The 25,687-nt window shown below is 39.9% G+C and overlaps 1 protein-coding gene and 2 long non-coding RNA genes across 16 annotated transcripts; 1 reads left to right on the top strand and 2 right to left on the bottom strand.

The window, feature by feature from the left end:
• The first annotated feature begins 1,279 nt into the window (after positions 1–1,279).
• On the top strand, positions 1,280–9,016 carry tcea3 (transcription elongation factor A (SII), 3). 13 transcript variants are annotated; one of them, XM_046045408.1, is made up of 21 exons: positions 1,280–1,478; positions 2,221–2,283; positions 2,410–2,515; positions 2,645–2,735; positions 3,889–4,413; positions 4,496–4,609; positions 4,874–4,975; positions 5,083–5,151; positions 5,246–5,347; positions 5,494–5,559; positions 5,985–6,044; positions 6,231–6,302; positions 6,437–6,514; positions 6,603–6,665; positions 6,746–6,820; positions 7,320–7,480; positions 7,662–7,718; positions 7,828–7,982; positions 8,078–8,224; positions 8,445–8,516; positions 8,616–9,016. In XM_046045408.1, the coding sequence occupies exons 1-21, from the start codon at positions 1,410–1,412 to the stop codon at positions 8,622–8,624; spliced, it is 2,256 nt and encodes a 751-aa protein (XP_045901364.1). In that variant the 5' UTR covers positions 1,280–1,409; the 3' UTR covers positions 8,625–9,016. The 13 variants fall into 13 exon arrangements, with proteins under 13 accessions (XP_045901364.1, XP_045901365.1, XP_045901363.1 ...); XM_046045409.1 differs by having other exon boundaries at positions 5,491–5,559; positions 6,437–6,505; XM_046045407.1 differs by having other exon boundaries at positions 5,491–5,559.
• A 1,751-nt stretch (positions 9,017–10,767) lies between these two features.
• LOC123968566 lies at positions 10,768–20,969 on the bottom strand. 2 transcript variants are annotated; one of them, XR_006824488.1, is made up of 3 exons: positions 20,834–20,969; positions 15,794–15,908; positions 10,768–11,155 (listed from the first exon to the last, which is right to left on the bottom strand). It is a non-coding gene; the product is annotated as an uncharacterized LOC123968566 (long non-coding RNA). The 2 variants fall into 2 exon arrangements; XR_006824487.1 differs by lacking the exon at positions 15,794–15,908 and having other exon boundaries at positions 20,834–20,950.
• LOC123968565 lies at positions 18,234–19,374 on the bottom strand. The gene is made up of 3 exons (XR_006824486.1): positions 19,010–19,374; positions 18,506–18,638; positions 18,234–18,293 (listed from the first exon to the last, which is right to left on the bottom strand). It is a non-coding gene; the product is annotated as an uncharacterized LOC123968565 (long non-coding RNA).
• Positions 20,970–25,687: the final 4,718 nt, after the last annotated feature.

The following is a 25,687-nucleotide window of genomic DNA, read 5'->3' as shown; positions in this document are numbered from 1 at the left end:
GGTGTCCATATAACCTATTGAGTATGAGTACATTAATATACAGACAGATCCAAACCAATTAAAACCTCAAGTCTTCATCCCTCTGAAACTTGCATGTCGCACGTCCTCACAGCAGGGATGTCTGGAGGATCTGAACTGTAGCGGGGCTTGGTTCCCGGTGGACTGTGGGAGGAACCCTTCATACCTTTCAGTTCTGGGAGTGAATTTCCCTTGGAAGAGATTTTCTGTGAAAGCAATCTAAAAATGATTCCTTCCAAAGAGTTGTCAGAGTTGATGAGATTTACACACATTTTTACAAGGATACCATGGAGCTTGTAAAGCACTTGCTTGAGTAATTGCAAATAATTTCATTCTCTGAATGTTTGTTTAACTGACCTCAGCTAACTCACTATATATACCAGGAGACTCAAAGGAGGACTGTCAGCAGCACAGAGGCATGCAATTACAGGCTCATGTCTATTTGAATAATATCATTCAAGTTCAATATTAGGATAATTTAGTGTCCGGTGCTGGGCGTCTGTGCATTTCTTGGAAAACAGACCCCACAGACTCAATGTTCATACAACAACATTCAACAATAAATGTTTGTGCAAACAGGTTAGTTGAAAACAAGAATAAGAAAAATTTGCTATAGAAAATCTCATTGTGAGCTCAAGAGGAGTGTAAAGACATCAGAAATCCTGTACTGCCAAAGTTAATGGTAATAAATAGAAGCAAGCGTTATGGTTGGTGGATCGTCAGTGTTTTCAGTGTTAAAGGAAATCACATTAATTCTCCTGACAGGATTTGATCAGTTGGCCTGTGAATCTGTGTACAGACTAACATCACAGCACCCTCTGGTGGTAAACACGTACAAACAAATCCAGGATCTTGTTTTTTTTAACACATTAACTCCATTTTGTAAACGAAAGCAAAATTCACTCCACATTTGCACACTGACTACACACCCCAACGTCTAAAAATATCGATAAATCTTTGTACCTAGTGCTGAGGTTGCGAGTGAAGTAATACATATGTAGTAAACTGATCCAGTTGAAAACTGCCACTGGCGTGCAGTGTGCAATGTAGAGAAATACATAAAGCAGGATAGGAGCCAAACTAAAGTCGAAGTCCCTGATTGGCTTGAATAGTACACATGAGGAAGTATTTAATGACTTAAAGAACTTTACACGAATCTCACTGAGAATTAGATGTTTGTGGTGTCCCATGTGTCTGCTTTAGCTCTATATTTAGTTGTTGTCATGTGTCGCGCTTGTCAGCTGGGACCCTGCAGGAGGACACGCCTCTGGAGTGAATGGAGCACGCCGCGCGTAAAGTCCGACCTGCAGCGGATCCAAACTTTAATTTAAACTTTATTTCGAGTATTTATTCGACAATATTGGTTCGTTCTTAGTCGAATAAATGCAGCCATGACGCGTGAGGAAGATCTCATCCGGATTGCAAAAAAACTGGACAAGATGGTGTCTAGAAATAACACGGTGAGACTTTACAGCATTTTGACACCCACAGGTGGCGTGTTGTGCTGCCGCCTGAAGGCCCGTGAACTTCTTGTTTGAAAATGAAATGTTTTCCTGCAGGTTTACGTTGGAGATACGTTTGAATTCTGGTGAATGTCGGTACTTGTAAAGTCTGCACATTTGTAATATGAACCTGGCTGAACTGTAGCAAATGATCAACAGGTGTTTGCAGACATTTCGCTCGCAGGACGTTTCAGTCCCTGGGTGTGCGGCGCCATATGGGTCAATTTTTGTCAAGTTGTTGACAACTTTTTGCAAGTCTTTTGCTGGTGGTCATGTCGATCAGTGACTCATGCAACAGAAGGTAAACAACGCGGCCTGTGGGCAAGGTCGTGTGTGCGTTGTGACTGACTCCAAACAGGACATTGTTCAATGATCGCTCTCTCTCGATGCAGGCGATAATGTAGTAATCAGAATAAAGCAGACATACTAATTTGTGATACAGTCATTTGATTTATGGAATCTATATGTATTTGCTCGAATGTCCTCCTAAACCCCCCAAAATACAGAAGTGAAAGTGTTTACCGCTAAGTCTGCTTATCAGTTTGTGGTTTCCTTTTTAAAATTTTCACATTTGCATCAAATTTGCATTTTACATTGTCATTACACATTTGTAATTAAACACATACGATAAATAAACATATAAGATAAGGTTAAAAGTTAAAATAAGATGATGTTTGTTGTGATTGTAATGTGTGTGCAGGAGGGCGCCATGGACCTGCTGAAGGAACTGAAAGGTTTTAATATGACACTAAAACTTCTGCAGGTAGGCTCCAGTGTATTATATTACATTTATTTATATATGTAGTTTCCAACCAATTCACTTATTAGAAACGCTTGTAATACACAAAATAAAGCTCACAATGCACATTTATGTGTATGTTTGTTTTAGGAAACTAGGATAGGCATGTCTGTGAATGGTATCAGGAAGCACTGCACAGATGAGGAAGTCATTGCCTTGGCAAAAGTCCTCATTAAAGACTGGAAGAGACTTCTGGGTACTTGACTTTGTGACATGGTTTACATTGAATGATTCACTGAGCAGTTAGTTGTTTGTGCAAAAAATACACAAGTGAATTGAATGATTTGCTGATTTGCTGATTTGCTTCATTCAAACACTCGCACAGACTCTGAGAAACCCTCTGAAAGGAACAACGGTTTGGACTCCAGCAAAACAACGGTGTCTCCAAACAGCTCCCCTCCTGAGACAAAAGGCAGGTCAGTACTTTCACAGCTGCTGCACAGAAACCTCACAGGTAACATGATTTTTAACACAAAGGAAGAGACATTATGAAACATTCAGTGAAATGGTGAGGTGTTTGTCATACATGCCATGATGCCACTACACTAGACCTACAGTATTAGTACATGTTCAGACATGTATTATGATAACATGTGCCTCTGCATGTGTATACAAAATACCTGCCTTGAAAATGTCTCAACAACAGCTCTGTTGAAAAGCACTCAAGAAGATGAAAGAAAGTGTCAGGAGTTACTGTAGCAGCCTTTCCAGAGGTAAATTAACAGTTGTATTGGCATTAAATGACATTGCATTATCATTTAGTACAGTTTTCTGGCCACCGACCGCTGGAAGGGGACTTGCATCATTCTTACATGCAGTATTGTTCTACAAGGGAAAATAGGCTACCCCTCGGAGTGAGCAGTAAATGCCAGGGTTAGGCTGATGGCTCAAACAAGAATTACAATATTCAGCACCAAGGATAATGCTTCATGTTTAGAATCAAAATAAAAATTCCTGTAGTGTGTATGTGGTCGCTCAACAATTTACCCTAATGTCTGCGCCTGCGATAATGGCCTCTGTTAGAGGCTGTAATTTGGTTATTTTTCAGGTTAGTCAGTAGTTTACAAGTGCAAGTACAGGATATTTCTAAAGAGGCAATGAAAGTAGTGATAGAAATCCTTGAATGTGTTTTTGCATGAAGTTTTCATTTGAAGCCCGATTTGAACTGGATGTATTCCTCTCTGGGAGGTGGGATTTAAATACTACCTGTGCAAGTCAGATATTTTAATCCCACACTTCTCCTTACCTGCTTAATTTGCTAGTCCTCATGCAGTTTATGTCCAGTCAGAATTTCTACACATATAGTAGAGCTGTGTTACTTAAGAAGTAGAAATATAGATCACTAGTTAACATCAGTCAGCTCACACAATGAAGGGAAAAGTAAAGCTAATCAGATGGGCTGTTGTAGCGCCAGGGGGGGAAATGTTTTGTTACCCACCTCCCCCTTTAATTTTAATCCTGTCCGAATAAGGCCTAAATACAACAACAAACCTGACGTAGGTGAAACAGCTAAATGTCTGCTGGCTCTTGGACAGACGTAAAAAATTATACTTCCTTTGTTTCTGTTAGCCACAGGAGACTGGATGTCAAACCTGAACATGACTCAGATCCTGACAAAAAACACTCAGATAAAAACAGAAAAGAAAAACATAATGACGAGCACAAAAACAAAAAGACACACGTAGATGACCTCTGGGATGAAAAGCACCAGGAGGAGCCCCAGCATGACAAACAGCCCAAAGAAATCAGAAAAGAGAAGCATTTAGAAGAATCCAAACAACAAAGACCTGCAGAGGATGCCCAACTGCAGATAGATAACAAGAAACAGAAGCATGTGCAAGACCTGCAGATTGAGAAACTCAAGCCAGAACCAAGGAAAGAAAGGCCGTTAGAAGAACCAAAAAAGATGAGACACGTGGAAGAAGTCAAAAAAGACAAACGCCCAGAGGAGCCCAGAAAGCACAGCTACACAGATGACATGAAGAAGTACAAACACAGAGAAGACAGCAGACGTGAGAGGCCAATAAACACACTGCAACGAGAGAGGCTGCCGAGTGAGAAGCCTGCTGACGCTCACAGACCAATATTTGAAAGGTGAGAATGGAGGTGGCCCAAAAACTGATTATCACATATCAAAATCATCCTGCAGTGCTTCAGATTGAATTATATATTTCAGGAGAGGAGTGTTGGACAGCACTATTCTGTATCCCACCCGGTTCCCCTCTCCTCCTCGACCTGCTCGGCCTCCTCCCCCGACCAAACGCCTCTCTGTGGACATGAAAAAAGACAGGTCAGGACTCTTGCATCGTCTGCATGACGGACTGAAATGTTCTCGCTGATGCTGCATGACATAACTGTTTCTGAGTTAGTCATATGCACTGACATTTGTTCCTACAGTTTTATAAGTGGACTCGTGGCCTGACAGGATGCCCCCTGTGCATGATGCATGTTGTGATGGGTCACTCAGGTGTGTCTTTATTGAAAGGACTTTGTACATCATCGGGGACCCTTGAGTTACAGCACTCTGATCTGTACTGTTGTGACATTTGTTCAGGAAGGACGGTAAAGACTCTTCCTCCCAACATCCTCGTCCTCATGCACCTCGACCCGCCTCTCCTCCGGCTAAGCGACCTTTACAGGAAGTGAAGAAAGAGAGGTCAGGCGTATTGTGGTGCATGTTTGTGAAACCATTTTTTGAGTTTACGTGCAGAGATTGTGTGAGATTATAGGGGATGCTTAAACAAATGTTGATTTTCACATCAGGAAAGTTCCGCCGGAACCAAATGCTCCAATTCCTCCTCTTCCTCTGCATCTTCATCCGCCTCCACCAAGGTCAGGGTCTGCATGGCCGCTGCATTGTCTCACATTAATATTCGCTCTCATCATGACGTTATTCAGCAAAGCTTAAAGGTGTTTTTTTATTTAGAAAAGAGCCCCCTGATCCCAACGCTCCTCTTCCTCCACTTCCTTTTCACCTTCACCCCCCGCCTCCCCCGAAGCGTCCCTCACAGGACGGGAAAAGGGACAGGTCTGGATCAGATGATTTGTCATTACAGACTCCATTAAGTTGATGCCTTCAAGTATCTGGGAGGATTGTTTTGGAAAAGTAACCTATAATTTCATTTGGAGTTTTTTCTTCTCTGCATTGAATCCTTGTGTTGTTTGCTACAGCAGGAAGGAGTGTTCCGACTCTAAACCTCCTTCACAGAAGAAGACGTCAGATCATGTGAAGAAAGACAGGTCTGGGATCTGGGAAATATTCTGTCTCTCATTCATCCTTGAAAAATTACTTTGCTGTTGTCTCTGGAGGATCAGTTACCTCCGGACTGTAATATCTGGTTTTCGTTTGTTTTAGACAAACAATTGACACAATATAGTGTCGTTCTCTGACAGCGATGCAGTGTGTCGTGCTGTTCCAAGAGTTATGTCAGTAATTGATCTTTTTCTATTTACACTACTACAAAGGAAACTCCAAATAACATGTTTATTGAACACTTCTAATAGTATAACAGGCAGATTGGATCGACTATTATTTTTCCTTTGTCTAAATATCCTGATATATTATTAGGAAATACCTGCACATACACATCATTACTTAAACCTGCCGTTTAGTAACTCAGTGTGAAAACAACAAAGAGTGTAGCAGCACTGTTTTCTTTTTGCAGGAAAGACTCATCGGATAGCAAAGTGCCTAAAAAACACTCAGATGAAGCCAAGAGAGACAGGTTGGCAAGTCATGGGTGTTAAAATGCTTGTTGGGCTGTGGGTGTGACACACGATGTTTGTGTGGTTCAACTTACACTTCAAACAGCTCTTTATCAGTTTTCAGTGCATGGGGAGCTTCCATTTTTATGCCTTTACTGTCCTGTGACAGTTTGTTTGAGAATCAAACAAATGTTTCCTTTTGTCAGGAAAGATTCATGTGACTCTAAACCGCCGCATCCCAAAAAGCCCAGTGTGGATATCAAAAAAGAAAAACACAGGTGTGCAAGGGCAGGAAAATTAATGCCACTGTACATTTCATTTTAATTTATGCTGCTTCATGTTGGACATAATCCCAAATGTGTATTTTATTTTTTAAAACATGGTGTCACAATGCTGTTTACCTTTGTTATAGAAAGGACTCCTGCGACTTGAAGCCTGGCCAGCCTGTGAAACGTCACTCAACTGACTCCAAACCTGACAGGTGGGACTGGTATGCACTTTTTTAAATCTCACTGGAAATGAAATAAACATTGCCAATAAAACAAGATGTACTGAAAGTGTCTCACTACTTACTGTAGGCGGGAATCCACTGATTCAAAGAAAACTAGCTCGCCACCAGCAAAGAAGCTATCAGCTGAAAGGTGAAAGAAACAGAAGCTTATTTTTCATTACAGTTTCAAAGGTTTATTTCAGTGGTATAGAGATTGACTTTGTATTATAGGAGAGAGTCTCACGGCTCCAAGACCTCTCATCCTGGACCTCCACAGCGGAAGCCCTCTACTGACAGCATTGAAAGGTATTTCAATATGAAATATTGTAGAATTTTACTGATGATACCCATAATTATTTTATATTTAGTCTAGCTGAAATATAGAATACATGCTGATGAACTAGGTGTGGCTATTTGGCACAGAGAATTATCACAACACCGCACTTTCCCTTCAGCAGAGCGTTTTAGCACCTTTCAGTTCTTTTGGGGGTGGGGGTAGTGGTTTACAACCGGGAACTTTACTGTTTGGTTAAGTCTCAAGGCTCTCATCGGCCTTCTTCCAGCTCCAGCCAGGCGTTTTTGGTGAAGAACTTCCATACGCTACCTGTTCAGGACCAAACAACAGACAAAATGTGCAACTAGCTGGTTAATAGAGTGGAGCATTTAGCGGCTGACGGGTCAGACATTTCCCCAGGAGCTCATCTCAGTTTTGTTTTATATCTATTTAAGATTTTTTTGTCAAACATGTTCTTGACAACTTCACACACTCTAATCTGTGATTGTTTTGATGTGGCCTTTTCTGCAGAAAGGGCAAAGTTGATGCCCCTAAAACCCCCACAACCCCGACCAGCCCCATGTCACCCAGCTTCAGTTCTGCCGGGGGTCCACTGCCTCCTCATCTCGCAACCGGAGACTCTGTCAGAGACAAGTGCATTGAGATGCTGGCAGCTGCCCTGCGCACAGACAGTGAGGCTGAGATCACACTTTCACACTAAGAGTACAGCAGCTAATAGGCTCTAAATATGCTTACAGGATATCACTTACAAAAACAGCCTGGATAGTGAAACTTAGCTGCAATATGCCACACAAGGAACACACAAATTTAAGTGTAGTGTGCAGATTAACATGAATTGTTTTTACTTCACAGATGACTACAAAGATTTTGGAACTAACTGTGACAGCATGGCGGCAGAGATTGAAGATCATATCCTTGAATTTGGTTAATTATTTGCCGTTGTGATTGGTTTGATTAATTTGTGGTTCACTCAGTGATGATTAATATGATCAGATCTCCCTTGACTGTTTGATTGCACATATCTACCAGGACATAAAGGCCACTGATATGAAATACAAAAACAGAGTCCGCAGCCGCATCAGCAACTTAAAGGACCCAAAAAACCCTGGGCTTCGCAGAAATGTTCTCGCAGGAAGCATTGAATTAAGCCGCATCGCCACCATGTCTTCTGAGGTACAGAACACTGCAACTGCGTAGTAAACCACTGGTGACCTCCTCATTGTAGTACTTAAAACTGCCCCCTCTGCTCCATCTTTCTGTTTATGTAGGAAATGGCCAGTGACGAGCTGAAACAGCTGAGGAACGTTCTCACCCAGGAGGCCATCAGGGAACACCAAATGGCCAAAACTGGTGGCACCACCACTGACCTGCTGCAGTGCGGCAAGTGCAAGAAGAAGAACTGCACCTACAACCAGGTTAACAGACACGAGCACCCTGTACATAATCGGTTTCAACAAAGCAAAAGTCATTATTACAGAAAGAAAACATACAATAAAAGTACATTTTAGGGCCACAGTGCCACAGTATTAAATCTGCTTCGATGATAGCATTGATGTTTTATTAACTTCAGCACTTACTTGCACTGTAATATATTGTTTACACTCCTGTATATATGTGTGTGCATGTGTGTTTTAGGTGCAGACACGCAGTGCTGATGAGCCAATGACCACATTTGTTCTGTGTAATGAGTGTGGAAACCGCTGGAAGGTAGGTCTTTCCCTGTTTCAGTAACACTTATCTTTTGTACCTTTTTGAATCCTTTAAAAGATACCTTTGTAATAATTCTGCCTCTCCTCTAAATTTCAGTTCTGCTGATGCCTTCCAGGTGAAACTACGATTTATTTTCCTGAGCATATTGAACTGCATATTTTCTGTAATGGGAGGGAGTTTATAAATTATTGCAGCTTGTGATTTAAACAGATCAGTAGGGTTCTTATAATTTGTACTTGATATTTTGAGATTTTTAAGCATGTGCTAATAATCCGGGTTTGCTTTTTGTGGAATTAAACACTGAGCATGAATGCCAGTTTGATGACTGAACAATGAGTGATGATCACGGCGCTGCCATGATCGAAAAACTACCCAGTTAATATGCTGTGTCATATTACAGCTGTTCACTTTGTATATATCTAATTCTAATAAAACTGCATAAATCATCAGTATGATGGCTTTTTAAACTCACATATAATAAAAGATTTTGACAATCAGTCATAGAGTCACATCCCTCATTATCACTATCATCACCACCATCATCAGTGTCTTGTGGCACAAAGAATATGCTATTGATGCTGATGAAGAAAGAAAAAACTGAGTGTTGCATCTGCAATTTTCACTACTTCTCTAATGTACTAATATTCCAAGAGGGCCACATTTAAATATACAATTGACATGTTAGTAATTATAAATAAATCTGGAACTAATTAAAATATAACATTCAAATGTTTTTAATGAAAATGGTGTCTGTTGTTGCACGACTGAAAATGTTCAGTAGATGGCAACAATTCATCATAACTCAAAAGGACAGCATTGGCTCCCACAATATTTCTTTCTTCAGGTTACCAAGCACAAATTAGAGGCTTGCTTGTAAGTGCCAGTCCAACAGGTTGGCAAAGCCAGAGGGAAGCGCTGCTGAACAGCATTCAACAAAATACACTGTTGTCCTGGACGTTACTGAATTTCATATACTTATGAGAAATATGTTTTTGCAAATTATAATCCATCAGTTTTGTGTTCCTGAAGAATTTGTGCTATATGCATTGCATTAAATGGATAAATATAAAATGTAGTGGTAATGTGAGAAATATGGTTTGTATGCCAGTAGAAATGATGAAAAGGAAAAGCTTCCCGGCTGCCCTCTGGCTGAGTATCCACCATCTGGTTTCCTGTGAGTTGAAACCACATTAATTTACTTCTGCATCATTTTCACCATTACAATTCCTCTGTTGATGTGCAGGCAGAGTTCAGAAAGCATAATTGACTGTGTTATTCTACATTGGTGCATCAGTGTTAAAATCAGCATCCCTCTTTCTTCCCGTGTGTCTCCTGAAGTTCAACTTAAACTTAACAGATACACATAAATAGGAATATAAAAAACAGAAACACAAAAAGCAAAATCCACTCGATTAACTCAATAATCTGTGCCAGGCCCTTTCTGTAATAATTTGTTAATGGATTCTACAACATAATTCCCCATATTTTCACTTAGTGTCAGCTGTTCCGCTCCGTAACCTTTACATCCCCAACAGTTGCTGAACTGAGAAAATAAAAGCTGTTGAAACAGTAACACTCTCAATACTATGCCCCAAATGAATAATGCTCTCAAATAATGGCAAAAATGTTTCATGTAAATGTATAATTATTTGTAAAGTCATTGAAAATTGTCCTTTAATAAAAGTAAATACATTTTTTGATTCATTATTATCATTATCCTTAGTACCCTTATTATTATACAACCATATTAGAGAGTACAAATTGTCTGCTTTTAAGCCAATGTAGCTTGTAGCTTGGGGGCCATCAGTTTGATGGCTTCACTCCAATAAAAGATGACATTTAAAAGAGCAGAAGTACCTCAACTTTTAATTTACAATCAGTTATAGAAAAAAACAAACAAATCTGCTTATGTACCAAACCTGCACTAAATGGACTCCAAATCCATGTATGCGAGTGGTCTGCTGCAAAATTTAAATTGAATTGTAGTGATGTTTTGTTATTATGTTATATACATGAGAATGGGACAGGAGTGTTTGGTTGTGTTCTTTTTTCTTTTCTTTTTTTTTATGTGACCTATAATGTGACAAGCCACGTCAAGTAAATCAGAGACGCACATTGATGTAAACTCAGTATGGATGTTACAGTCTCTCTCTTGAGAACATGTGCACCAATGCATGACTGACGGCCACATCCAGGCATCGTCCAATCACTTTCGGCTTCAAAACAGCCCGACCTCACAAGTTGAAGCGACTGTCAGTCAGGATGAATTTATTTCACCACACAGCTGAACATTTGGGCATAATTACATCTCTGTCAGAGGGAAACAGGCATCGCTGGAATTTTTCAACATTAACACTGCACTCAGTTGCATGTTATTGGCAGGTTAAATGCTGCATAATACTGTTTACTTCGTCCCAAAACTTAAAATTTAACTTACACAGGCGAGGAGACACAGATGCTTTAATTATTACCACATCCCTTGTGATCATGTGGCTTACAGAGCTCATACTGTCGGTATTCTTCAACACTTATTGCCTTGTTGACTTGCAGAAGCCTTCGTTGTCTGAAATGTTTCCTGCAGTGATGTGATGAGTCTGTAACCTCTCAGCCTCCTGTTGTTGCTACATGCAGCTTCTCTATAAATGGAAATAAATGAGACTTGGTAGGCATAACATAATCAGTCAGGTGATTAAATGTAACTAAACACTTCACCCCACAACTATAACAGTATGAAGGTCAGGCTGGACATGAAATGAATCTGAAACTTACACACTTTTAAGAACAATTGTGCACTTGCTAGTGTGGCTAAAACATTACAGAACACCTCCAAAACATCCAAAACATCTCTATCCTGATTGCTCAGCATGTTCCAGAGACTTGCACTTGCACAGCTCAAATGTAACAATTAATATTATAATTTAAACATTGTTTGTGTCTGTTTGTATGAACCTTTGACACACACATAAAGATCAGATCTACATAAAGTCAGACAATGTTATTGACCCAGTAACAAGCAGTGTAGAGTATTTATGATTATGAATTAATTTTTCTTCTAGGTTGTAGAAATTACATGAGAATCCAGCAAGTGCTTACTTAGGCTTTTCTGCCTCTGTAATGTATCTTTAGAGTCATGCTGCAGGGAAACATCTCTCTGTGAAACATTTCAATTTAGAACATCTGCAAGCTCTGAAGCATCCAAAAGGTCTTCACCCCTTGAACGGCTGCAATCCTTGCACGCAAACTGCTTGAGTTGGATAAAATGGCCTATTCAAATAGTAGGCCAATACTCTAAAATGTTTTCAAAATGGCATTGCATCACTTGCATCCTCAGCATCCTCACTTTGCTCTTTTAAAAACTGAAACATCATCTGCTCTGGTCTTGATGTTTTGAGAGCATAAAATGTTCACCTTTACTGCTGCTGTGTCAGATGAAAGTGTCATGGTTGAGACTCTTTAAATTGCAAGGAAAGTGCTCTGAGGAACAGAGAGAATGGATGATCTGAGGATTCGACTGCCTCACACTCCTCCCTTTCGCTCTCTTAAGAAACAAATGCCTCTTCATAGCTTTTGCTTATGAGTGGCCGGTTGAAGTGTATTGTATCAATGTCGAGAGCTGTCATATTGTGGAGGACTAATCCAAACCTGTCCAACACCTGTCTCTTTTGCTTTAGAATGTATTAAATTAGTCAAGCTATTGCCTTCTGATCTACTGTATAGAGGGCAAATATATCCTATAGTCTATAATAAACTGTAGAGGGAAAAATTTAGTTGTTATTAGCAACAAGCTATGGCTTTTAACGTTGCGATTTTGAATGAATATTTTGGCAGGCTGTGCAAACTGGACAATTGAGTAGAAATAAACAGCTGAAGATGTTGGACCTGCAAGGAAGTTTTGAGAACCTGCAACTTTTTAAATGTTTGGAGCAATGTTTGTCAGAAAAAGGGAGCCAGGGCAGTGGTGTTCAAATACTACCCCATATAATATGCATGGTTGCATAATGCTGGGTGAAATGACCTGGACCAGACAGGAGCACAGTGGTCTGCTCTAGAGCATTGGAGGACAAGCTGCGGGACTCCATTTGGGTTCTGCGAGGTTGTTTCCTGACTTCACCTGAGCGGGCTTTGATTTTGCTGCCTTACATGTTAGGGTGCTTTAAAGATTTACTCCTGTGTACTGCCAAATAAATTATAACGACATCATGAGTAGCAGCAGACAGTCTGCCACCTCTACTTTATAATGGTAGTTTTAAACACTGAACCCACAGACACTCAAGTAAAATTAAGATATCTTTGCAGCTATCTGAGCTTATAGTTGTTAATACAGGGATATCTGACAACTAGAGAGACAATCAGCCACTGTCTGAAAGTAACATTTAAAGAAGTAAAGCCTTCTCCAGACACACAAAACATTTAACTTACCAAGAAATCAATCAAATCTGTCTTGTGTTACGGGATGCTTTAGAAATGTGAATTAATTAAAGAAGTAAAGTAGCTGGATATGAACAGCAAGAGTTTTCAGCCATGCTTGCGGCTCGGTGGGGCTGGTCAGAGTGGTGCTTTTGCTCACATCAGAATGCTAATATGCCTGCAATGAATGTTGATGTGTAACGGGTGTAGTGTTTACTACATTCACCATCTTAGTTTAATGTGTTAGCATCCTAACATTTGCCAAACAGCACGAAACACAGCTGAGGCTGATGGGTAAGACATGATTTGCAAGTAATGGTATTGGGCAAATTATAATTTTGACCTTACGTTTTTTAAAAAGTGAAGGGTTCACCAAAGTTACAATTTTTCATGGCTATCCCTCGATGTCGGGGATGAGCCATAGAAGTATTCATAGGCTCTCAATCATGTCTGCATCACCTTCTTAGCAAATCTGCCCAATAGTTGTTCAGTGATTTCACTAAAAAACTAAAATGTTAACTTCTGGTGACGCAAGAGCAAACGTCAGGTGGTCACCAAAGTCCTTAGGATTCATCCTTTGAGGTTAATAAATATCAAAAATGTCAATCCATCTAATAGTTGCTGAAATATTTCAGCCTGGACTAAAGTGGTGGCCCAACCTACCAGCAGACTGACGCTGCCATTCCTAGAGCCACCCCACTAAACTATAAATTAAAAAGAAACTTAAGTTGGCCTGTCAGAGAGAAGTCATCTTTTCCAGGTTTAGCTGTTTGATTCAAAACTTTAAACAGACCAACAAATATAAACAACCTTTATATGAATTATGTAAACGCTCCTGAATGATACCAAAAATGTCATGTCCATTTCAGACAGTCCTTATCAGCACCAGCATGTTCCTCCCCTCTCCTCTTCTGCTGGAAATTATTATATAATATTATATAATATAATACATATAATGTTAATTATATATATAAATTATTATGAGCCTTCTAGGTCCTAAAGATGGTGAAAAAACGGAGACTGAGGGGAGCAACGTGTTCACAGGAGTAGGAGGAAGCATTTATGTCAAGGAAAAAATAAAATGTTATTATTTATTAAAGTTTTTTACAGTACACAGTGATTCGCTTTGTTTAATTTTCACACACCTTGCTAGCACCTGGGTCAACAGCTCACAAGTGTTCACCATAACGCAGAAATTCAAAGTACATTCATTTTCTTTTGCGTTTCCCTCCTTTTATCTTGCTCTTGAAGAAATTATTAGTCTTTGAATCTCTATTGCTACCGTAACCACAGGAAAAGCTGTCAGCAGTACAAATAAGATGTTACTAACATCTATGAAAAATGCCTGAAGGTATATAGATAATAATAATATTAGATTTCTTCAGAAGTCACATTTATCTGAAACCTTGGGAAGTCTTTTCACAACCCCTGAGTAAAGGAGCAAGATAATCTCTAAATGTAATGTGGTGTTCCAATGATACAAGCACTAAGATATTATAACGTGTTTAGTTGATGCAACGACTTTTTCAAGAGAATTCCTCTTGGAGAAACAGCAGTGATACAACCTTGTTTACAGGTCAGTTACAGTCTGTACTGAGCCAATAGAGCTGTGATGTGTTTGGAGGTCGATTAGAGACTGGTGGCACCTGGGAAAACACTGTCCTCACTGTTGTCTCTTATTGTAGGGACCAGCAGGGAAACAAGAGGAGGCATCTGCAGTGTTCATCCTCACTTCTGTTTTCGTGGCTGATGAACTCACTGCAGTGTAATTTCTGACACTAACAAATGAGGGATTTGCAGCCGGCCTTCTAACATTGAACGCTTTGCCTCCAACATTAGTGTTTGAAGGAAAACAGGATGCTTGGATCGCAGTTGCCAGCTTTTTAAGTTTCCCCTGGAGTCCCTCATTCAACACTGTCTTTCACTGTACTTTGCTGCAAAGGCGGCCTTGTCTGGACTTAATAAAATGGAAACCATGCAGATGTTTGCACATCTTCTCTTCTCTATATTAAAAATGTTCATTTATTTTGTGCTGCTTATACAGAATTTATTTGCTGGTAGATTTCTAACCCTTTATATCATTTACTGATAACAATTTACTACTATTTTTGTAAAATGCAGCAATGTTTTATTTCTTTTTTACAATGCCACATGTTGTACTGTTGTAAACAGATTTTTTAGGTCTTTATTAATTAGGCTACTTGTGAAATTGTATAATTGAAAGATGACTGGGACTGCAACAATCCAGCTTCTCTACACTCATTGTCATCTTATCTTCAGCATTCTGGGAGGTTCTGTCAATCCAAGATTTGTAGGAACTCAAATCACATAATCCCCGTCTCTTCCCTCCAGAGTTTAACCCAGCTATATGTCACTACAGTCCTGGCAATTGCTTCCCACATCAGATATTCATAAAATCAAATACCCCCTCCCACTTTGTTGAACCTGAAGACCCTTTGGTTATAATCCTTCTCTGATTGTGAGACAGATGACTCATGAACCAGCCTTCCTCTTCACAGTTCAAAGTGATCTTTAAAGACCTCTTGCTGTACTGGTGCTGAGCACTTAAGACTGAATGGGACTGCCGCCAAACCTCTCGGTACAATACCTGTTAGCCAAGTGATAGACCTTCAAGTTATTGCCTGGTCAGTCTTAATAGGGAGACATTGTTAAGGCTGAATGGCGCCATGGCCTTTAGACTGCCGCAAATATCAGTGGCCTTCAGAAGCAATTGACTCAAATGCTATCATCCAGTGACAATGATAAACAGCGAGGAACTGAAGCCTTCTGCATGAACAGTGAAAGCCTGAAAGGCATTTGCTCTCAATGACAAAATCAGAAAATTGATTCTATTTTCTTGACTTCACCTATAGGTGCCCTCCTGGCTGTTTAAGAGCACTGCCTCCACTGACTTCAGTCCATTAGCTTGGTTTCAGTCTATGACAGCTGTGATGCCACTTCAGCTCTGTCCTCTTTTTACACCTGGGAAAAGTGTTAACGTATGTAGATGAGCTGCTACAACACCCCATCCTCATCAAGACTGCAGTGTCTCCACCTACCGTCATCTGAAATTCTGTAGACTTTTTACTCAGATTCTAGACAGTATATAGCCACATCATAATCAACACAGTAATTTAATGTTATTAACACCATTTCCCCTCGAGACACCAACATTAAAAGAACACCTTCTTTCAATGCAGTGCTTTGGTTATAGTATCTAGTTAAACACCACAGCATTGGGTTGACATTTGAGGAAACTCGCTTGCTTTCTTGCGAAGAGTTAGATGAGAAGATCAATACCACTCTCATGTCACTCTAAATATGGAGCTTCTGGCAGCAAATGTTTGGCTTAGCTTAGCACAAAGGCTGGAAACAGGTAAACAGCTAGCCTGGCTCTGTCTGAAGGTAACATGTTAACTGCCAGGCATATAACCCACTTAAACATTAATGATATTTATTATGATTAATAAAAGAAAAAAACAACACATAAAATAATTGTTACTGGTTAAGTGCAGTAAAGTTAACTTTAAATTGACTCCACCACCACACATAAAACATGGCGTAATAACAATCACATTTAACATAAGCATAAAATTTGGCTTAAAGGCAGGGTAGGTAAATTTGAAAAAATAGCTAGAAACTGCAGCATTTTTGAAAGTATCCAAAGGGAAAATCAGTAACGAGTTGGCTAGCTAACTGTTAGCAACAGGTAGCTGTAAGAACAGCTGCGGCAACATTGGGCAAAGCTAAAAACAGGCTGATACACATTTTCCCGTTTCCATCAGTTACACTACACGAAATTTCGTCTTAGACTCATAACATGTACGTTGTTTTGCATGTTAGAGCTTCCACTGTGACAGCATTATTGTCTCTGATGAGGACTGCACTCCAGAGCCAAGCACAAACCGGGACAGGACCGGGGTCGAGGCGAAGCAGAGGAGGGAGGGCTGCCAGGGTCCGAGGAAGAAGAGGCAGGACGGGCAGGACGAGGTGCAAGCCGAGCAGCACATACCTGCGTCGAGCTTCACACTCCAACAACGGCATATGAACAGGTATATATATATTTTAATATTAGTCTATTGTCTCCCAGTGTACTTGTCTCTAAGTTTCTCTGGTGTTTCCCCCTAAGCCCTTTGAATGTCAAAAATAAAGTGCTATGTAATCCATCACTATTGTTATTAATTTTTTATTGTTTACTGATTACAACAACTAACTACAGCTCTGCTTCAGCCATCGGCTCATCTGTGTCATGTACATTGACCTGGTGTGTAATGTGGACACATAAGTCCTGTTAGAGAACAACAAACCCCTGTTCAATAAAGATATCTGATCATGTTGATGAATGTTCTGTCCTATTACACAAATCTTTCCAATTTGGAGTTCTAACAACTATATATTCCTTTACAGGCCAGAATCTGAGGACTGTGGACAACATCCAGACTACAGTGTTTCCATGCACCACACAAGGCTGATCTTCCAGATCCAGGACAGAGTAACAGACAGTTCAGTCAGGCAGCATACAGACAGTTTGTAGTGTGGCAATGTGGAGCACTTAGAGTTGTGATACTAAGTTGCTGTTTCGGGAAGATATTCAACTGTTCTCCTGATCCACCAGGACAAAACAGAGGTTTAATCCTAGCAGGGTGTAAGATGTAATGTCACCAACTGCTACACAAATAATTACATCCACTGTGTGGATGAATACCTGTACATTGTTTTTGTTTTATGCCCAGGAGGGTAGAGAAAATATAAATATATTTTTCCCTGTTTTGGATAATATTTTCATTCTTTTTTAAATACATTGAAAATGATAAATGCCTTTTCTTTACAGTCAAACAACTACATTTATGTCTCATGTCTCCAATAATGACATCCAAATGTGATATAACATTTGTTTATTGTTATTAAATACTACTAAAACTACAACCCATATCACAAATAGATCATTTTAAACATCATTAAAAATAAGTATATACACAGGAAGAGACAAGGTGTGTCCAGAGGTGTCCTGACTGATTATGAAAACTTCAGACTTTACTCGTAGCATCGTATCGCTGCTGTGGACATGATTAAATATATCACAGTCACCTCTCTGACATGATTACCACATTTCAAAACCAACCATATTACTTTTTCATTTATATTTTGCTGTATCTAGCAACACAGTTGGGGCAGGGACACCTGACTGAACCCATGTTGACGGGGATCAGTTCTCCTGGTTCTGCTTCTAGGCATCTCCTCAGTAGTAGACAACCGTTGGAGGAGGAGGAGGAGGAGGAGGAGGATGGCACTCTGGAGGTCTGCGATGCCACCTTCAATGAGTACAAGCTCCACTTCCTGGACTTTTTGTTGTATACCTTGCTGTACCTGATAATAAAGAAAGGAGGATCAGCTTAGTGAAAAGTTTGTAATACCTGACATTATTCTCTTATACAGTAATTACCATTTCCACATAAAATGCAATCAAAACCGTAATCAGCACCATCTATCTGTATTCCTCATACTGTTTAATATTTTTTGACTCATCACTTTTAAATGTATTGAGTAAAATGCAGAGGAGTACTCATAATGCAACATACTGAACTGTGTCATCAGCTTTTCTCCTGGCTGGACTGTGGACATGGTGGTTGTAATCCAGGCCAGCCAGCATGGCCCGATCAGTGTACTGGTGAGAAGTGCAGGGCTATGAAAGACTCCAAATCTGCAGGTGACCTGAGGGCACAGTAGAAATAAAACATATAGGACTTTTTTTACTTCTGGAAAAATAAGTAATAGCATAACAGCACTAATTACAGTAAAATGTTTTCACACAGTAGGTTTAGCTATGAACAATGTCAAACTATATTATGGGTAGCTTATATACCAGAAACACAAATACTTGGGGCACCGCTCGCGCTGCTGTTTTCCAGCTCACCTACAGCTAGATATAATTCATCGTCCCTACTCTGGCTCCTACACCAGCCTGCACCATAGACTGTATGGCCTGCACTCGTAGCAACCGTTAGCTGTATTCTAAGTAGGTAGCTACTTTTGCTAGCGATGAAAGTAACAAATTACCATCAAAATGATAAAAGCCAGATTACCTGTCCAGCAGTAATAAAGCCTCCACGGTGTAACTTTTCAGCCCCTTGGTGTTCCTCAGTAGTCACTATCGTTGAAAAGCTAGGGATGGGACGCTCGATACTGACGTGTCGACGCTGTGTCAAGATCCCGAAGAACAGACGTTTCGAAACACTGCTCCAAAGCGTCGTTCAAAACGTCAATGTCACGTGACCATAGTGAAGCGAAGCTTCGGTGCGTTTCACCCCTGTTTCGACAGGTGGCACACCTGCCACTTCTACGCTTGATTCACAGTGTTTGGAACAAACTGCACATCAGCTTCTAACTCATTTGACAGATTTGATCCAAGGACACACAATCATATGATTTATTGGAGCGACGTGCTGTAGTAGGCTATATTCGCACCTGTAGGCCTATGATGGCAAAAAAATTAAAATTTATCTTTGCCAGTAACAAATGTTCCATGTGACCAAATTTTTCCAATGCTGATGATGTCAATTATGAAATAAAAGCCGACTCAGCCCCAAAACAGCTGAATATTTCTGAAAACAATTCTTGACATATAACAAATGTGAGACATTGTTCCACTTTCATTTATCATTCTTGAAACAACTTTACTCAGTTACAGATTTGTAATCCATTACACCTCATCACTGCCAGCACTCATTATTATTAATTACACTAGGGCCTATAGCTTTCCTGCTAATTACACCTTTGTTAATAAGTTACTGTATAATACTGTAGATATCCACATTTATCATTAGGCTATATTCTTAGATTTGTATACTTTATTATATTCTCTACTCACTAACTTCATCTACCTATTATTCCTATTCCTTTTTCCGTCTTGCCAGTATCTGCAACAAAGACTTCACCGTCGGAGATCAATAAATTATTCCGATTCTGAACATGAACAAGCTGTCTCTATTGGGCAGTGGTTAATACATGTGCCTTTGGTGTGTGACCTGGGTTCGATTCCCACTGTCATATATGTGTCCCTGATCAAGACACTTTACCCCTAGTTGCTCCCAAGGTGCGCCCTCTGACATAGCAATTGGGATTTGCTTTTGAGAAAAGCATCGGCTAAATGAGTTCATACTTATGAAACAACACACAGATGTGTTTTATTTAAACACACTTTTATTGCAATTCCCATCTGCTGTCTCTGACAATCTGAAAGCGTTTGTGTTTGTTGTATGGTGATTTCTCCGAAATCCTGTTGGTCATGTATTGATAAGGCGTTTAGAATTGTAAACGTAGGTCAGTCATTATTTCAATGAAACCATTACCAAGATGTGTCGATTTCAAATGTGACCAGTAGGTGTCACCGCGGAGACGGGTGTCGAATTATTTCGAAGCCTCGACACAATTCCAGCAAAATTGGTTCAAACGTTTCAATGTTTCACAAAGCCTCGCTTTGCCCATCACTATGACAAGCCACGCAGATATTAGCTCCGGTCTGACCGCTTCGCTCTCAGGTCTGACAGCTGACCGGGTGCGCGCACGGGGGCAGCTCCTGTAGCATTAGGTCTGGTAGCCATGGCAGCGAGGGAGAGTGACAGTCAGTCTTTACTGCAGCCCTGAGAGGACTACAGACAGACGATTTTTATACTCTCTTCGTCAGAGCACCTAACTTTTTAATATGCATTGATGTATATAGACAGTTTAAACAAATATGACAAAAAGTGTTTTAGAAGCTACTTGCCTACCCTGCCTTTAATAATAACTATCAAGATTATTAGCTTAGCCTATGGCATTTTACAGGGCATAAATTAGTGGCTAGCGGACTTTACTTCTCCTCATAGCTTAACAAATTACATGTATTATTTATACTGTGTGTTACTCACCGCTGGTAAAGTCGCTGCATCTCCCGACACAACACCACGGTCGAATTTTCGGCCTGAACGTAAGTTTTGTACAGCAGCTGCTCGTAGTGAGAGCAACAAGCTGGAGGACCGCCGAGTCGTTTGCAGGTGGCAGAAGCGAAGCTCTGCTGCTGGGCGCATGACGTAAACACGTACGTACGAGCCCTCCCGGAACCCATAGAGATTGCATTGCAGCGGCCGCAGATCGAAATAAAGTCTATGACAGAGATCTGGGCGATTTATAACCAGACTGAAATCGCACCAAAAGAGGCAGGACTCCACGGAACACGACTTGACGCTGATTGGACAGCGATATTCAGAGACAAACTGTCTGTCGAAAACAGTCACAGCTAACTAACAGTGTGGTAGAAAGCGTGAGAAAAATCCCCTGCCTTTTTTCCCGGCTTGGCGGTGCGTCGCCCGGTCGCCCTAATGAACAAGCCGCGCATAATGAAATTATTTATTAACTATAAAGACTACGACATTTTTACAACCATATTTGTCACTTACGCTGGGGGCGCTGGGGACCTGTCTCCACCTCATTTTGAAATGGCTGATTTTCAACAAATGAAAATGCTTTGAGAAAGGTTTATTTGCACAATAAGAAAACATGAACTGCAATTTAATATACAACAAACAAATGTGCATTGTCCAGAAAAAAGTAACAAAAAACAACCTGTTTATTAGGTTACAGCATTATTTTCTGTTATAATTTTATATTTAGGAATTGTCCCCCTGCCAGCTGAATTTTTTGTTTCCCTTTATATAAAAAAAGACATTTCCACCGTAAATTGGAGCAGGAAATGTCAGGAAATTAAGTGTTTAATGCTCAAGTTTTCAGGGGGAGGAACCTCAGACCCCTGCTCATATATTTTAGCATTTCATATTTTTTCAAAATAGTGTTAAAAGTCTTCTCGTCTTGTTCTCGTGCATCTTCATGTCTCATGACCCAAGTATATCATCATGCCCCTAATCTGAGCCCTCATGTCCCCAACACTTTTCAACACAAAGTGACACCCTTGGTTACAACTCATAAACCCTTCATAAAGGGCATACCTAATTAAAAACACAAGCTAATTCTGTGACACAATGCTCAAAATGTCCTGTTCATTTGCAGGTGAGAACAAAGCACCAGGAAGTATTTGATAGAAATATAGCTTATGCAAAAACACAAAAATAATTACTGACAATTTCACAGTGACCAGGTAATTGTATAAACTTGCTGGGGATGTGGAAAATATACTCCTAATGTTTCATTTTGTAATCTAATTTTGTGCAGTGAACAGAGAGTCAGATAAAGGCCTGATTTAACCAAACAGAGAAATAGTATAATTCAACATTGATGCTTTACATGAAATTCACCATTCACCAGTGAAGGCTTGAAACAACCTGTAATTAGTTACTCAACTAAAATTAAGTGTTAACTGTCTGGCTAGAGAGCAGCCCAATTAATGGCCATTTCTATTAACACAAATCAGCATCTATCCACTCACACATGAGCTTCTCCTATGGGCTGACATAATCCCCCAAAAGCAGCCTCGCTCACTGGTTTTCGTATATTACCTTGTTTTAAAAGCAAGAGCTACAGACAGCGTTTTTATTTCATTTCACCATGTTGTTGAGAAAGCTCTCAGGTGGGTTTCACCGTGCATCAGCGTGTCTTTGCTGACTGATGTAAACATCTCAGTAGCCTACAGCATGTGTCACTGGCGTCCAGGTGTTACAGTGAGGGCAGCAGACCTCCGAGAGGATGACAAAAGGCTGAAATGAAGTGGTCTCCTTTGCTCTTTCAGGAAGAATTGATATGGAGATTAGGCTGCTGTTTCCCTGACAACCACATTTTACCAACTTAGATTTTTTTTGTCCACACTGATCACCGAGGTCCTCACAACTTCTCTCTTTTCAAAAAGGCGTAAAATCACTTTCCTCTCAATCTCCTTTCAACATCTGCTCTCAAGCTCATCTCTCAAAGCCGTTTTTCATGTCCGTCTCGTTCTTTTTTTCTTGTTCTTCTCCCAGGCTTTTGTCATCCTGTAACTCATTTAGTCAAGATTTCTGTTGCTGTGTTGGCCCACTCGATATTTTTCCTTGGCTGCCATCATGTCCACATTTCCCTCTCCTCTCAGTTCAGTAGCTTTTGAAGTGGATGTTATCACATTGAGCCTGGACACTCCATAACCTGCAGTCGTAAGGCAAGGCAAGTTCATCTGTATAACACATTTCAAAAACAGGGCAATTTAGAGTGCTTTACATAAAACATAAAAGCAACGTACGGCAAGATGAAAAGACATTATATACAATTAACAAAGAGTTAAATAGGAAATAAAAACAAGATAAAACAGGACAGTAAAAGTTACAGTGCAATGTAAGATATTGATCAAAAGCCTCTAATCTGATTTAATAAAACACACACAGCATCCTCACTACTATAGCAAGTTGACCTCAGCTTGTATCCTAAAAGATTCCTGTATACTTTAGAAAAAAAGAGGTTTTAAAAGTTGGTGCACTGGCATCAGGGGATTTTTCAGATGAAAGTCAAATCCATTTTCACTCTTAGCAGGTTTCATTTTAGCGAGTCACAGGGAACGCTGATGATCATCTGCCACTCCAACGGTCATGTGTATAATTGGATGTGATCTGTGCCTCGTTGCAGTGTTACATAAGCCCTTTCCCCCTGCTTGTTTTCTCGTGTGAAAAGCAATTTGTTTAACTGTCTGTTTAGGTAATAGCCATGTTTGTACATTTCTGCGAGTGTGCCTCTCTGTGCGTATGTGCGTGTGTTTGGGAATCAGTGGCCAACACTGCTCCTCTCCGGCATGTTGTACTGTCTTCCATGTCATTTCACACCTATCTGACACCTACCCCTATATAGCACCTTCACTAAGAATTAGTGCAAATATCCAGTGACCCTGAAGAAGATTGTGCAGTGACAATAACAATAATAAGGACAGTTGCTGCGTCATTGAGAAAGAACTGTGTGTGTGTGTGTGAGTGTGTGTGTGCCATGTGGTAAAATTCTGTGATTCAGAGCAAAGCAGATAAGAAATTATAAAAGAATTACATAAATAATTTCTTATTTTCTGTGTCATTCTGTATTTCTGTGCCTGCAATAACCCAAATGTGTTGCAGGTTGATTCCCTGTGATTACAGTGAATTTATGAACACTACAATCAATAAAAACAGTCAACAGTCAACAAATTAGACAACCAATTCAAACCAGTGCTGCTCTGCTGAGGTTGAACTTTGTGAAACACGTTGCAAGCATAATTTTTCATTTTACACTGTGTATTCACTGACACACCTCTCAAACACACGTTAAAATCAACATAACAAGCAGATTTAATACATGGTACAGAGAGCATACAGTATGACAAGACACAAATTGGGTGAAGGACAGATGCTCTGGCATCTCACATAAACCCCAGTGGAAAATGGCGATGACTAACACTGCTCTTTCAAAAGCAGTGCTGCCTCATCTTTGACGTGAACCTTTAAACCTCCTCCCTTGAAGGCTGGATACTATCTCTGCCTTTTTTATGCTTTGTTTTGCTGCCATCATTCGAACATCATTACATTAGCATTGCCCCTTGAACAGAAATTATGAATAAGACTAAATTAGCCTTACCTCAGCCTTACTTCTAAAGGCACTCTGGTATTGTCAACAGTTATTACAGTCATTGTGTTATAGTTTAACACTTTAAATTGGTGCATGCTGTCTCTGTCTTGCCATATCTATACTGTGCTGGTTGCCTCCAACAAATCAGAAAACCAATCAACTCCTAGACCCAGACAAATTGCTGTTGCATAACTAATTGTCAGCTGAAACTGCTGAACTTCTGAAAGAAAAAAAAATGGATGGAAATAACATCTTGAAAGGGGGACTGTGAGATTTTCTTTTAGCAGCCATAGCTAGTCAAACTGAATATCTGTCAATCATAGCTATCATGCCTGAGGAGGTCTCATATTTAAAATTATTAGCACTGCAATCAGGGGGAACACTTCACAGTTTACATTAGGTATGATTTATTACCTTGCTAATGGTGTTAAGAAATAAGCAGTAAATGGATGTGGCAAGCATGAGTAACTTTGCAATCAGAGTCACTGACACTATGAGTATTGTATAAGTGATAAACTATTAGTGTGACTAATTCATTTCTTATAAATCATTCAACCACCTCTAAATAAATTCTATATTTCTATGATATCATTTTTGATTTATTCCATGAAGTGTCTACATTTAAGTGCCACTGTATCAGTCAGGTTCCAGGTCTGTACTAATCCTGCGTGCGTTTGTAAAGAAAAAGATCACAAAGTGCAGGAAGAAGCCTCTGAGGACGCTGTAGCACTACGCAAATAACAATGTTCCAATTTCCTCTAAGTGATTGCCTAGTTGTGCTGATAACTCAGTAGTTTACAGGCTCATAAAAGCCTAAGTACCTTAATTTCGTGGTTGCCCATTTGAAAATTTTCAGAATTAGGCCCTCCAAGCCATTGTTAATAGACCCTCCCCCTGACTGAAAAAACTGTAATACCCTCAGCCCCAATATCTCAAAACCCAACACTGTCTCCTAGACACGTTTATACACAACAAATTTGCAACAGCAAATACATTTAGAAGGGAACGTAATGCCAACTGGATTACATTTCTCATTAACATAATGAGGAAATGTTGCTAATTAACTGGCAAGTTGCAAACATGTTGATACCGAATGTATTAGTATCAGTGACAACCTACTTCATTTGTTTTCCACCAAAATAAATGATCAATACAATATCTGCTCGTAGTGACTGCAGCATTAATAACCTTTTTTATATTACATTTAGGCACTGGCAGCA

The sequence above is a fragment of the Micropterus dolomieu genome, linkage group LG03 (genome assembly GCF_021292245.1).
Source record: "Micropterus dolomieu isolate WLL.071019.BEF.003 ecotype Adirondacks linkage group LG03, ASM2129224v1, whole genome shotgun sequence".
Lineage (NCBI taxonomy): Eukaryota > Metazoa > Chordata > Actinopteri > Centrarchiformes > Centrarchidae > Micropterus > Micropterus dolomieu.
Note: the sequence above shows the minus strand (reverse complement) of the source record. Positions and strands in the feature narration are given on the sequence as shown.